This window comes from Octopus bimaculoides, chromosome 25 (genome assembly GCF_046866305.1).
Source record: "Octopus bimaculoides isolate indiv1 chromosome 25, ASM4686630v1, whole genome shotgun sequence".
Lineage (NCBI taxonomy): Eukaryota > Metazoa > Mollusca > Cephalopoda > Octopoda > Octopodidae > Octopus > Octopus bimaculoides.
The window spans coordinates 1,100,822-1,115,954 of record NC_142952.1 but is presented as its reverse complement, the minus strand read 5'-3'; the positions used below and the strand labels follow the sequence as shown (position 1 = coordinate 1,115,954).

General features: G+C 35.5%; 1 protein-coding gene across 26 annotated transcripts in view; it reads left to right on the top strand.

The window, feature by feature from the left end:
- Window positions 1-15,133, top strand: part of LOC106870763 (dihydropyrimidinase) — a 181,081-nt gene that overhangs the window by 120,319 nt on the left and 45,629 nt on the right. For 4 of the 26 annotated variants that reach the window (XM_089342246.1, XM_089342242.1, XM_089342245.1 and 1 more), the window contains exon 1: window positions 14,697-14,861. The exons of the other annotated variants lie outside the window; for them this stretch is intronic. In XM_089342246.1, the coding sequence (XP_089198372.1) occupies window positions 14,775-14,861 (87 nt within the window). In that variant the 5' untranslated portion in view covers window positions 14,697-14,774. Of the gene's footprint in view, window positions 1-14,696; window positions 14,862-15,133 lie in introns of those variants that run through there. 26 annotated transcript variants of the gene reach the window in all.

Genomic DNA, 15,133 nt, shown 5'->3' with positions numbered 1-15,133 from the left:
CATGGCACCTTGGGCAAATGTCTTCTACTGTAGTCCCAGGTTGACCAAAGCCTTGTGAGTGGATTTTGAGAGATGCAAACTGAAAGAAGCCCATCATGTTTGTGTGTGTGTGTGTGCATATCTTTGTGTTTATCCCCTACCACTACTTAACTACTGGTGTTGGTTTGTTTACATTCCCATAACTTAGGACTTCAGCATAAGAGACCATTAAAATACTTTAAAAAACACGAACTAGGGGGTCAGTTTATTTGACTGAAAGCCTTCAAGGCAAGTGCTCCAGCATGACCACTGAAACAAGTAAAGGATAATGTTTGTGAATCTCTTACAGTTCTTGTTACTTAAGCCACTTTCTTCTTCGGTCCTGCTTAAAACCCAATCTTTCTTCTCTGCCACTCCATCCCTGCCCTCCTCCCCCTGCAGCATCAACTCATAACTATTTGAGATGGCCATTGATCATGTTGATCTTCTCAGCCCTGGAAGGCCTTCAATAGCCATTCACACCACTTCTTCCTTCAGCCCTAAGCAATAACAAATAATGTGGGCCCTGATTGAGCAGCAGACCTGTGACGGAAAGTGTTCCAGTCATAATCATCTCCTTATTATCCAACACATTCTTCAAAACAACGGGGTCTCATTTGAAGGAAATTAACTGTTATGTCAAACAATCCCTGTTGGCCTTAGATCCCTTGCAAATTATACAATGTAAGGGCTTTTTTATATTAATCCTCCCCCCACCACCACCATTTACCATTAATGGTATCCTATTCACACTCAAATAGAAACTTGTAAATATTTCTTTGTTTGGCAAAATCCTCTTTGAGATTATCATCTTGAAAGTGTCTTACGCCAGAGGTGGATTTGATGTCAGGTGTAAAAATCACGGCTGTTTACGTTATCAGTGACTTCCTTACGAAACAAATTGGTAAGATATTCAAGTATTACTACTACTATTATTATTATTATTATTAATAATAATAATAATACAACTATGAATAAACCATGTACCCAAATTGTTTATGCGATGCTCAATCTGATTCCCTTCCAGAGCTACCATCTGTTTTACTGGCATCAGTTTGTTTTGCTTTTTGTTTATTCTTCAACCTTCTTATTTCCATGTGTAAGATGAGATTTCTTTCTTTTCCCTCTATAACACTTCTCTCTCTCTCTCTCTCTCAACTCACCTTCAACACACATTTTACCCTTTTTCCACTACATATGCCCCTCCCCTCCAAAAATAACTTGGGATCAGCTAGTTTTGTTCATGTGGTCTAACAATATTAGTCCAGAGTTAAACCAGAGAAAGTTTAACCAATGCTCCACATTTTCTGTTTTCTATGTGGAGTATTTCTTTGGAGAGTCTTCAAGAATCACCGATTCTGTCTTTAATAATGATCAACTTACCTGAATGGCATTGCAGATAGAGCTGATTGTTGTTGAGTCCCAGGTTATCATCAAAAGCCTTCCTGTTATGACCATCCCATCTTAAGAGTGTCTTGGTCTATATTATCTAACGTATCTTCTCCCCCACCTTTTTTTTTTTTTTGTTTTTTTTGTAAGATTATAAATTGATGGCTATTTGGCTACTATATCTAGCAGGTTGAGCAACTGCATAGAGATTCCATGACTGATTTGTTAAATTGTAGTAAGAATTCATAAAATACCAATAAATGTTTGGCTAGCATGAAGAATGGAAATGCTTGATCCAAGAAGAAATCAGGAAACCCTGCAGGCATCGTTGGCCTGGCTCTGAGCAATGAGTGACTGTACCAAGATGCTATAACATTTCTTTTACATTAATCATTTCAATGCAGACTAGCTCTAGGATCCTTGGATTCCAAACTTTTACCTAATTTCTGGTTAGTTAGGTACAAAGTCCAGAGAGAGGTTTAGTCCCAAGAACCAAATTCAATGAATAAGTCCCAGCTCTATGGATTATCATTGCTACATGGCTAATGGCTTGTATGCAAGATTAAACTATTTCAATCTACTTCTTCATCTCAGCTATCTTACAGTTGTTCTCCAGAAATCTATTTCTGTGTTATCTAGACTAGAGAAACTATTAATAATTTTCTTCAGTCTGTGTACATTGACATCTCTCCAGAAAAGCTGTGGATATCCATCTGGCATAAGATTCCTCAATTCCACTTGTTGTAGAGAAACCATCTGCATAGAAATAATGATAAAGTTATTGTTAATCTATTCAATCTGTGATGAGGAAGCGAAACACTGACTAAACTATTATTATTATTGTAATCATTTCACTAAGTATAGGAGACAACTTCAGACATGTTTCATTATCATTAAACTTCCTCAGCAATCCCTAATATATTAAGACAGGATAGTCATGTTTGGAACACTTTTGCTTATAGGGCTGCTTAATCAGGTATGATGAGGGATGGGGAGCTAAACAATGACACCATCCAGTATTAGGGAACTTGAAAATTGTTAGTGGTAAAAAAAATTTCTTCTTTAGGGAGTGGAAGGTGATGGAGCCCTTTTCCTTTCTTTCTTTTTTTCTTTCCCAAACACTTCCTTTTGGGAAAGGAAGCTGTCATAAAAGGAAATAAACCTTTTAACATGTTATACTCCACAGATATTTGAAATCTTAATCATTCCATGATGTTAAATGTAATCAGTCAGTAGTCAGACAACACATATCTGACCAGATGTCTTCCCATCATGCACACACACACACACACACACACACACACACGCACACACAGGGAAGCAGAAGTCTTTCTGCTTCCCTTTGTTTACCCACTAGGTACAGTTGCTACAAACAGAACCAACAAAAGCTTCCCCTTACAAAATGCCTTCCTTAGTTTTTTTTTTGTTTTTTCGTTTTGTTTTTCTTTTCATTTCACACCACAAATTTGAAATTCCCAGCAGCTCCTAAGACATACACATACTCTTTTACTCTTTTATTTGTTTCAGTCTTTTGACTGCGGCCATGCTGGAGCACCGCCTTTAGTCGAGCAAATCGATCCCAGGACTTATTCTTTGGATGCCTAGTACTTATTCTATTGGTCTCTTTTGCTGAACCGCTAAGTTACCGGGACATAAACACACCAGCATCGGCTGTCAAGCGATGTTGGTCGGACAAACACAGACACACAAACATATACACACATATACATATATATATATATATACATATATACGACAGGCTTCTTTCAGTTTCCGTCTACCAAATCCACTCACAAGGCTTTGGTCGGCCCGAGGCTATAGTAGAAGACACTTACCCAAGGTGCCACACAGTGGGAATGAACCCGGAACCATGTGGTTGGTAAGCAAGCTACTTACCACACAGCCACTCCTGCGCCTATATATATATATATATATATATATATATATATATGTGTGTGTGTGTGTGTATCTGGTATTTATTCTGTTGGTGGTTTTTGCTGAACCACTGTTAGGAAGACATAAACAAACCAACAATGGTTGACAGGCATTAGTGGGGATAGAGTGCAAGCACATACAGACATGCACACATAAGCACGCACACACACACACACACACACACACTCACACACACACACATATATATATAATCAATCTAACAAGAGTTTCTAGCTCTTGTTTTGAACTTCATCAAACAAATTATTTGCTGATGCATGCCAGGTGTCTACCAACCAATCATAAATTGTCATGTGCACAGGGGGGCTTGACTGATGAGGCACAACTATGTTGAAACCTCAGGTGTTCCAGAGTCCCATTATGCTAATGAATTGTGTTATGAGCAGACATTCGCCTGAAAGTCATTGTTGTAGTTCTCTTGTGGCAAAAGACGCCAGTAATTAATTTCTTCATATATTTCAATCTACTGGAATGTATTAATGAATATGCAAATCATAATAATAATAATAATGGTTTCAAATTTTGGCACAAGGCCAGCAATTTTTTGGAGTGGGGGGAGTAAGTGCTTTACTGGTACTTATTTTATTGACCTTAAAAGGAATGAAAGACAAAATCAAATTTGGCGAAATTTGAACTCAGAACATAATGACAGACGAAAATATAATAATAATAATAATAATAATAATAATAACTAAGCAAATCCCATCTTGTGCAAACAACGATTGGGTGTTTGATATTGAAGTGTGAACATCTAAAGAAAAAAATATATATAATGCAAATTTTTTTCATGTTTTTTTTTTCTTTTGAATCGCTTTCTTCTTATGCCCCTTGAAGATCTTAATATCTGATAATTTTGTTGGAATTTAAAACTATCTTTTCAAACAAAATTATTTCTTAATGATAAAGCAACAGATAATTAAAGTAATCTATAATTCTTGATTATTCAAGCTGAATTCCACAAACATTTGTCATGTTTGCATTGATGTTGCCCCTTTTTAAGTTATACCCCCAGTTCGCCAAAGCCTTTCCCCTGCATATTTTCACAAGTCCTTGTTTCAAATCTGCTGCTTCTGTCTTTGTAGTAATTTATAATTATTTCTTCCTTATATTTTTAATTAATTATAGTTTACTATGACAACTATTTTTATATTATGAAAAAATATTTCCATTTGAATTTAAGAAATGAATAGCATTTTATCTTCATCAATTAGCAAAGCCTGATGTAATAATAATAATAATAATAATAATGATTATAGTTTTATGGCGTTTAGCTCTTCTCACACACACACACACACACATTGTGTGTATGTATGTATGTGTGTGTGTATGTGTGTATATATATATATATATATATATATATATATATATATATATATATACATATATACATATATATACATACACGATTGGATTTTTCCAGTTTCCCTCTACCAAATCCACTCACAGGACTTTGGTCAGCCTGAGGCTATAGTAGAAGACACTTGCCCAAGGTGCCACGTAGTGGGACTGAACCCGGAACCATGTGGTTGGGAAGCAAGCTTCTTACCACACAGCCACGCCTGTGCCTATATTTATATAAATAATGAGAAACATATTTCCTCTTTGTTATAAACAAGTTTTTATAATATTCTGTTGAATTATTCTTTGAGTAATAGATCTTACTCATTGGTGTCAGGCACTTCACTCATCCAGAGTAGTGTAAAAACCTACTAACCATACTGACTGACTGGTGCTCTCTTTCTCTCTCTCTCTCTCTCTCTCTCTCTCTCTCTCACCCACCCCCTATTCATGTATTATTACTAAACAGACTTTTGGAAGCAAGATTGAAACATTAAAGAAACATTAATGCAAAGTGAAGTTTTGAAGTATTTTTTTTTTTAAATACGACCTTTAATTTTGATGAATGACCTTTCTGAGGATGGAAGCAGGGTGGGGGATGAGGTCAGTAAAATTAAAATTTGATTTCATTAAAAATGAAAAAATTTTTTAAAATGCAGATATTTAAATTAGGTAAGTCAAACAAAATTGAATCTCACTAATGAACAGCAGATCTTCACCCTTGCTATTACTTAGAAGGAAAAAAAAAACCCTTAGAAATATTTCGCATAGTTTTGTAGTACATCACAGCTGGTCCATATAAGCTGTTTCTGAGTTTCTGTGGCAACGAAGACAGGGTCTTTTTTTTTGGGGGGGGGGGGTTCTCCATTTCATCTTTTTGCTTCTCCGCATCTATCTCATTATCAAATCTTTCTTTGCATCTCTATTTACCTACCTCATAATATCTGTGTACATTACACAGACAGATGCTAGCAACGTTGCTATCTCTTGGAATCGTGAGTGAACACCATCAGTTTTTTTGTGGTGTTCTATGAGAATCTAACAACTGATCACCATTCTTCATCATCATCATCATCAACAGCAGCAGCAAGCATGGAAAACATCTACTTTCCCATGCTTGCATGGGTCGGATGCTTTATTTACTCAGGTTGTTTTCAATTAGTCATGGATTACCACATAGCTTCAAGATTTTCATGATGTGATTGTATATTTTTAGAATGACATTGTAGGGTAGGTGTGAGAGGCTGGGTATGATCGGTTTAAATGCTAAAGCGTTAAACCATGTGATTGAAAAGAAAATTTCTTAACCACTCAACCCTGTCCACATCCATGGATACTGTTTACAATGGTTTTGCCCCTTTTTTGTCTTGCAAGATACCTCGTGACTCTGTTGATGCTGGTGCCACATAAAAAGCCCCCAGTCCACTCTGTAAAGTGGTTGGCATTAGGGACAGCATCCAGCTGCAGAAACCAAGCCAAAACAAACAATGGAGCCTGGTGCAGCTCTCCAGCCTTGCCAGCTCCTGTCTAACCGTCCAACCCATGCCAGCATGGAAAACGGACGGTAAATGATGATGTATAGCAACTAGAAATATCTGGAGTTGTTAGTCATTTCATTTAATGAATTAATATCATGAGATGAGATTTTACAAAAATATTAACGTACGTCTCGATGGCTTTATTCAGGATTATTAAATGACAAAAACTGATGTACTAATTATAGCCAGGTTGATTGGTATTTATGTAATTGCACATAATATTCGGTATTTAGATAAATACTACTTTCATTGAAATAATCCATTTTTATTGAGGCTGTAAAGCTATTTATTGGTGAGTAATTGTTCGACTTTTATTGAGCCAATCTTTGCTGAAGAGAGAACCGACATATCAAATTTAACATTTGTGAGAATGATCTGTAGATTTTTCTAGTACACCGGTTGACCCATATTTCTATGTTGCCTGGGAATTTGTTAACAATATTGGCTCTGTCTGTGTGTGTGTGTGTGTGTGTGTGTGTGTGTGTGTGTGTGTGTGTGTGTGTGTGTGTGTGTGATACAGAACATCAACAGAACACATTACATTCAGTTTGTTATCTCTCAAACCTACCTTTCTGTAATTGACTAGTCAACACATGAGCCTCTATGCAGTCATTCCACCTGCTAGAAATAGCAACCAGTTTCTCTCATATCATTCACTATTATCTTGAAAGGGAATGGACACATTGGCTGTTATGGTTCTAGATACTGGCCAAAAGATAGTGCAGCCATGTGTAAAATATCTTTTAAGCCTTGACTAACTGGGTCTGACCTGGGCCTAAACAACAAATTTTTTTTATAATGTATGTTTGTCAGTGGAAGACGCTGATGTTTAAATGGTGGTGGTGGTGGTGGATTGTTTTAATCTGTTCCGATAATTAGTCTAACAGAAATATATATTAAATTTCCTACGGTTTATGTTTCCAGACAATTTATTACCAAGCAGAATGTCGTTCAAGTGTCGTTTAGCCCCAGGCCAGCCATGATTGAGTAGACTTATTATGGAAGACATTCCAGCTGTGATCATCCCATCTTATTTTCAGACACTTTATCCACAACTGAGACACAAATTGTGTTATGTCTTTTTTTTTTTTTTTTTAGATGATAGTATGTAGTTTGAGAAAAATTTAGCTGCTTTTTCTAACAGATCAAGTAACAATGCAGAGGCTCCCTCATTAGATCACTTAGTTTAACCCTTCAGCATTTAAACTTCTCATATCCAGCCAGATATTCTAGCTGTTTTATGTTCAAATCAGCTAGATCTGACCTCTCACAGCAACCCAACAATGTCATTCTAAAAGTAAGCAGCCTTGCCTTCAAAATCTCAAAATTACAAGTTAATGCATGATTAATACCAAACAGTGTGAATAAATAAGCTTCACATTTGACAAGATTAATCTGAATGCCAAAGGATTGAGTAACCAACATGAGAAACTGAACATCAAAATTGTTTTTTTAACCAGTTCGTTATTGGTCAGTTTGTTATTGCTCATTAGCAAACTTTCTTGACTGCAAAGTATTCTCTTTGGTTGAGGCTGTTGTTATTTGAAGTCACTTTCAGTCAAATTATCTTTACTGTTGTGTTCACTGCTTCTAAACAGTTATGACAACCAGAACATTTTTGCAATTAAATTTATAAATACATCTTTTGATTTCAACTTTTAATTATCAACTGTAAATGTTTTATTTCTGTATCAATCATTCACATGACATCAGTTTATATTTTAAAATAATAATGCTATTTAAGTGTGCAGTTTTGTGTCACTCAGGGATTGTTAAATATGTAACAACATGATTGATGTGTTGCCCCTAAATTGCTCTGTTTATATTTAGCAGTCGTACCGGTAATTTTACGGTTGATCTTGTTGGAAGAAAATATAAAACTTAACTGAATCATAAAACAGTTTTATCAGTAATTTATTAATCTGTAGGCATGGCTGTGTGGTTGAGAAGTTTGTTTCCAAACCACATGGTTTCAGGTTCAGTCCCACTACATGGCACTTTGAACAAGGAACTTCTACTGAAGCCCTAGGCTGCCCAAAGCTTTGTGAGTGGATTTGAGCAATGGAAAGCCTTTTGTTCAGAGATGGGGAGGGGGGTGTTCGTCTTTGTGTGTCTGTGTCCTTGTCTTGAAATTACTTGATGGCTGTAAATGACTGTCCCTGTCATACAAGCATTGTCATTCCTTTCCAATATTCTGCGAAAATGTGTCAAACAAACCTCTCTTGGAAACAGGTGACGGTTGATGACATGAAGGGCATCTGGCCATTGAAAATCTGTCTCATTAGCCTCCATCCAACTCGTGCAAATATGGAAAAGTGGACATTAAAACAATCATGTGAAATCTGAAGTACCTCGTGTGTGGCTAATCTGATTTCTATTGCTCCTGGAAAACGTATGACAGTCTGTATTTGTCTAAATGTGCTTCCATAGATTCCAGCATCAATCAGGATACGTTTGCAACATTTTAGATCCTGTCTGCTTTTCCTTTACATCTTTGAATGATTAATAATTGCAGAATTAAAACTACTTCATGCTATTTATATATATATATATCTTATAATGGCTAGCATCATAGGGGACAGGCATAAATGTTGAACTGAAAGCTGTAATATCCTCTAAAATTGGGTTCTTTACATGGGTATTTATTTAGACTACAGGATTTCATACCAAAATAAATTTTGTGGTGGGGAAATCCTGCTGTCTACAGGAGTGTATTCAGGGACAAGAAAGGATCCTTTCTATCCACTTTGAGACAGATGTTATAGTGGAGATTTGTTCACAGCCTATATTTGACAGTTTTATCAGAGCAAGAATTAACAAGAGAGATGTTGCTTTATCAGTGTTATCAATGAAAAACATTTGTACTTCTCCTGCAAAAATAAATACAATAAAACAATACAAGTGTTGATTCAAATATGGTGGAGTGGGGGGGGGGTATTTGGTAATTGTATACGACTGCCTTCAATCCACCACCCACAGAACAATGCCATTATCAAAGCATTTAAGTGTTGTTGTTTTTTGTCATCATTTGATTGTAGGATTGTGTCAGTATCTGCTCTTGAATCTTAGACTTTTATTTTACTTTTATCGGTGATAATTTAACAAAATGCTTCTATCTGAAAAAGGAAATTTTTATCCTTTTAACAGTTTGTTTTTGTATTCAGTTCATTAACATTAAATAGACTGATGACGTTAATTACTCAACAACAAATATGAAGGACTTTATAATTTCTGTGAATATTATTACATCTGATGGTTTATAAGGTGCAAAAACTAGAAAATCAGCTTGCATCATACAGATGCAAACGTTTAGGTTAGTAATTTAATAATGGTTCAAAAAGGGAGCCGTTTTTTCTTATAAGCTACCAACTGAAGTAAGTATCCAGAGTTTCCGTTTATATTAAAAGTATTCAGCTGTTCCTGTTAATGGTTGGTGCCATTTTAGCATACAATCTACCTGGCCATTTACACTGAAGTGTGCAGTCTAACCCTAGCCCTGACCCCTGACCTAGATCGGGTCATTTTACAATGTAGTCTATGGATATTGTGATGGCCTACAACGCTACAGTAGCGCCTAACGGTTTCTGCCAACATTCATTATATTTATTGTAAAACCCAGAATATAACAGGTTTTTGTGTTAGGTGAGCTACAGGCCACAGGAAAAGCTAATGTAAAAGCCCACCATTTTATCTAATGTGTCTACTTTGTTGGCCCAGGATTTAAAGCAGAAGGCATGAAAAGCTAAATGATCTTAGTGAGATTTGAAATCAGAATGTATGCACCCAGAACAAATATAGCAGTGCACTTCCATCCAAAAGTCTAATAATGCCTTTGCCATTTTGCTTCCTTTCAGAATTAAAATACTTAGGGAGTGTGTTTTATCAAAATATGGTGATGGAAGGGTTACAGGAGGGAAATGAAATAACTGCCATTTCTAAAGTGATTTAATCAATTCCTGACTAAATTTAAGATTTTTTTTTTTTTTTTTTTTTTTTTTTTTTTTTAATTCAAACACATAATAAACCTCTAGTTTTGAGATTACTAACATAGAAAAAATTTTCACTCACAAGAATTATTTTTCATTTCAAAATTCTAAATATTTTGTTAAGATTCCATGACATTCCACAACGAAACAATTTTCAAAAAATATCAGGCATTTAGTGGGATGGTGGGGTGGGTGAGGAGAGAAAACAGCGAAACTTTTTTTCAATGGCATCAGGTGAAGTGAGTCATGAAAAAGAATCTTTCACAACGGCTCTATCTGATTCTTCTGTCTGAATCAACGCACATTCTTAGAGAGAGAGATAACTTTGATGGAGGAAGCGGTAAGAGAAATAGAAGAATCCCAAAAGTCATTCTTCTAATAAAATAGATGAAAAAAAAAAATTTTTTTTTTTTTATTTTTAAGATTAAGTGAAAAAGAAAACTGCAAAACATCTGCTGTTTGATTATAAAGAGAGATGATCTGATGGGAGAGGATGAGGAGGGAGGGAGTGGATGATGAAGCGGGTGGGGGGGAGAACTCTCAGTAGCTTTATATTTTAATCTTTGAGTCTTAGAGAATGGGAATAATCTGAAATATCCATCCCCACCCAGCCATACCCCTCCCCACAGAAAAAGCAGGTAGCGTTACGATTTACAACTATATATACTAATGAAAATTACAAAGTTTTATAATTAAAATGTATGTTTTTTTTTGTTTTTTTTAAGTTTTGTATTAAAAAAAAACAGATAAAAACTTAGCTGATGGTTGATAAAAGGGTGTGTCTTTAAAACAAGCCACCTCTGAGGTGTTGCAGTGTTTTCGTTGTAACCTAGGGGGGAGTCATAATAACTTAACTCCAACATAAGTTTCCATATATTTCACAGTTTGTGTCTTTAAAATAAACAAATCTAACAAAATATGTACTTTGTGACAGACTAAATAAATACTTTGCTACGAAACACCTCTTCAGTATCGATCAATTTTGTTTTCTTTAGTTCAAGTCTTGTGGGGGGTTAGGGTTAGGGTAGATGGAAACTGAAAGGAGCTTGTATGTGTATGTGCGTCTGGGTATGTGTGAAGGTTTATGGCCTAGTAGCTAGGGTGTTGCACTCATGGTCACAAGATTGGCAACAGGAAGGGCATCCAGGCTGTAGAGAATCTGTCTCAATAAACTCGCTCTGACTCATGCTCGCAATCTCATCTGTTTCCAAGCGTTGTAACATTTCTCCGGTGACAAGACATGATCTCGCAAAACATTAGCAGTCAATGACACTACTTGCATGACTGTGGCAGCAACCATTTGCAACTGTTATGCATTGTCATGCCAAACAAATACAAGCATATGCACATTCACACACACACACACACACATACACGAACAATGGCTTTCTTTCAGTTTCAGTCTATCGAATCTACCCTCAAGGTTTTGGTTGGGTTATAGTTGCAGACATTTGCCCAAGGTACTGTGTTGTGGGACTGAACCCCAAAACCTTGTTGTTGCACACTGAACTTCTTAACCACAAAAATGTGATAAATTATTTCAAATGTCAGCTCACTGTTTTGGCCTTTATTTGCTTTGTCTTTTGTGGGGGTGGTGGTTTTTTGTTTCCATGGTTACATTACAATTTCAGAAGCAATAGAAAATAAATAGAAATTTTGTTGATATTCTTGTGCTCTTAAAAGTTCTATGCACCTAGTAGCCTGTGAATCAAACTGGTTATGTGTTATCAGAATGTACCACTTGCAAAAAAAAAAAAAGAAAAAGAAACTAAATGTTACATTTAATAGGTTTATTATTATTATTATTTGCTTTTCTCAAGAGTCACCTTTCTCATAATCTGACTCAAACCCTAACCCTAACCCTAACCATAAACTTATCTCGTGCTGATTTATTGTTCCAAACTTTCTACTGTATGGCTTTTTTTATACTCTCATCCTATTTTAATCACCTGTAATTAGCGTCTTCTGCTTGATTATTCATTTTAATTTGTGAGAAATTGCAACTTAAAACTCGACATTAACATGGTAATGGAAATATCTTGTCTGTGTGTGGTTAGTTTAGAATTATTATCAGCTTGCAATAATAAACATCTGCTCTTATCTATCGTAATATACTGAACCTATTGGCAAAATGTTTCATAGATAAACAAACGTTCTTTTGCTTTTATTTATGGCATTAACGATATCTATATTTAATTTTCTGAAATTATGTCAAACAAAATTTCTAGATAAATGGAGAGATAAACAGCTTGGAAAGTACTAATATACTGTAGTGTATATCAGGTGAATATAATGGTGTCTAGTTTAGGTACAAGATCCGGAGGGTTTTGAGAAGAGAGTTCTTAATTGATACTATCGATCTCTCTACATACACACTGAAAAGATAAAAGGTTGAATAGACTTTGGCAGGATTTGAACTCAGACCATAAAGAGCTGGAATAAATACCTAAAGGCATTTTTTTTCCCAGTGCTGTAACAGATCTACCAAATCACTACCTTTATGTAGATGAAGGTAAATTTTACATATGTGAGATGCTATGATAGGTGCAACCTTTGAATCAGGAAGCACATCTGACCCATGCAAGCATAAAAAAGATTTTAAACACCCCTCCCCGGAGGAAGTTTCATCTACTAATTGCTTAGATAATCTCAGTCCAAGTTTTTCAACTCTGCCATAACTACACAAGACCCAACCGTGTGTAAATATGCAAATAAACATTCCTGTGTTGTTTTACGCATCCCCTTACTCAGTCCTCCTGTTCTATGTAAATGAAGAGATGTGTGTATGAATTTCTTACTGGTCTTTACATGCTTGTTCTATTTTAGAGTTGGTCTCTGACAGACAAAGCTGTTTTCTTAGAGATTAACCAACAACAAAGCTATAGATTTAAATTATAACCTTTTTTCTTTTTTCTTTTCTTTTTTTTTTCTATCTTATTTAAACATTAATCCTGAATTGTGTTCCTCCATTTGTCTGGCTTTCAAAGCTTACAATATTCTCTGTCTTGTTAGAAGGTATGTCTTTCCAGCATTTGATGGTCTAGCTTCCCCCCCCCCCCCCCACTTAATAACCGAAATTCAGGTCACTTCTTGTTGCTGAATGTTAAAGAAGCATAACTGCATAAAATCTTGTTATTTGGCCAAATATGATTATGATCATAGATATCTGTGTGTGTGTGTGTGTGTGTGAATGGGAGGCTACAATCAGAGAGATAAAGATTACATAGATCCTGCAGTTATTCATCATGAATACTTTTTTTTTTGTATTTTTGGGGGTTTTTTTTTCTTTCTTCTGTCTGACCTTTCATACAACATTCACATCAGCTTGGCGACTTAATTCCTCAATGGTGCAGTGTTTTTTTTTTTGGTGCTTTTTCTTCTTGGTGGGGGTAGGTGGGGGGATGGTCTAATTTTTAACTTTCCTTCGTCTGTTATGTTTGTATATGATAAAATTTTTGATTAAAAATGTTATATCAATATTGCTTGCTTTCAAAAAGAGAGACAGAAAGAAAGAGATAGAGAAGGTGATGCAATCTCAAAAGTAGGAACCATTACTACCAATTTTGGGGTTGTTTTTTTTTCTTCTTAGATATAGAATGGTACAAGGGATTTAGTAGGAACACAAGACTCCTCCTTCTTCACAGGATGTTTCTTCAAAGCTTTCTTATTTTATATATTTACTTAAACTGATTATTTTTTTGTTCAGCTTATATTTATCCATGAGTACATTTCACTTTTTCTTTTATATATATATATGTATATATGTGCATACACACATGTATGTATACATATGTATGTATATGTAAAAGGCTTCTTAAGTCTCCCAGCCCCTCTCACCTCCTAAACTGGCTCAATACGAAACCCGTGAAGCTAGAATTAAGCTGGGGTGGGAGCTTGTTTTCCTTGTTTTTTGTTTCTTCTTCTTCTTCCTCTTGAAGCATTTGAATGTAAGAATTTGAACCATGTACGTTTGCATACAAGAAAATAGAGCAGATGTTGTACTTAACTGCCAAACTTCATTTTTCAATCCCCCCCCCCCCACCAATTTTAAGTGGGAACCCTTCAAACAGTACTTTTAAACAGTCATGTTTTGCGCAGCCTCGATTCTACTTCAGTTTTTTACTGGCTCCAACGTCTGGAAACTTCATGACAATGTGATGAAATTAACTCTCGGAAGTTTACACTTAACTTATTTGATGTCTGTAATCTGGCAAACAGCAAACAGATTTCAAGCATAATGTGTGTGAGAGAAGAGAGAAATAGAGAGACATGTATCTATAAGAAAGAAACAGACAGAAAGATGCATATATATATATGTGTGTGTATGTATGTATAGAGAGAGAAAGAGAGAGAGAGAAACACACACACAGTGTATCCCCACCCCCACCCTCTTGTAATATCACTTTAGCTCACATTGCTGGTTTCCTTTTGTTTAATTGTTTGCATTTTAACTAGTAAGGCCACCAGTGGTGGTGTAGTAGTAGTAGTAGTAGTAGTAGTAGTTACAAGTGATGTTGGCTGGTCTTGAAGCCTTTGCTTTCATGCAATAATCATGACTGACAATGGTACCAGTCAAACCAACTTAACAACTGTTTGTTCAAAAGCATCCTTCAGTGTCTGTGATTGTGCTGAACATCGTGTAAGGCTTTTTTCATATTACTTCTTGATCAACTTTTGCATCATGTAAATATTCCGATTTTTCTATTTTTCGATATTTGCTTGTGGTCTTTTTTTTTTTTTTGCTTGAAATTCTTTAGCCGTATCTTAAGTTTTCATAATTGCCATTCATGGTTAGGGGTTTTTCTTTTGTTTTTTGAGGTTCTTTTTTTTTTTTCTTTGTTACCTACTATATGCGCCAATGCTAATTTCACCAGATTTTAAACAGCCAATCATATAACTACTTCATATTTT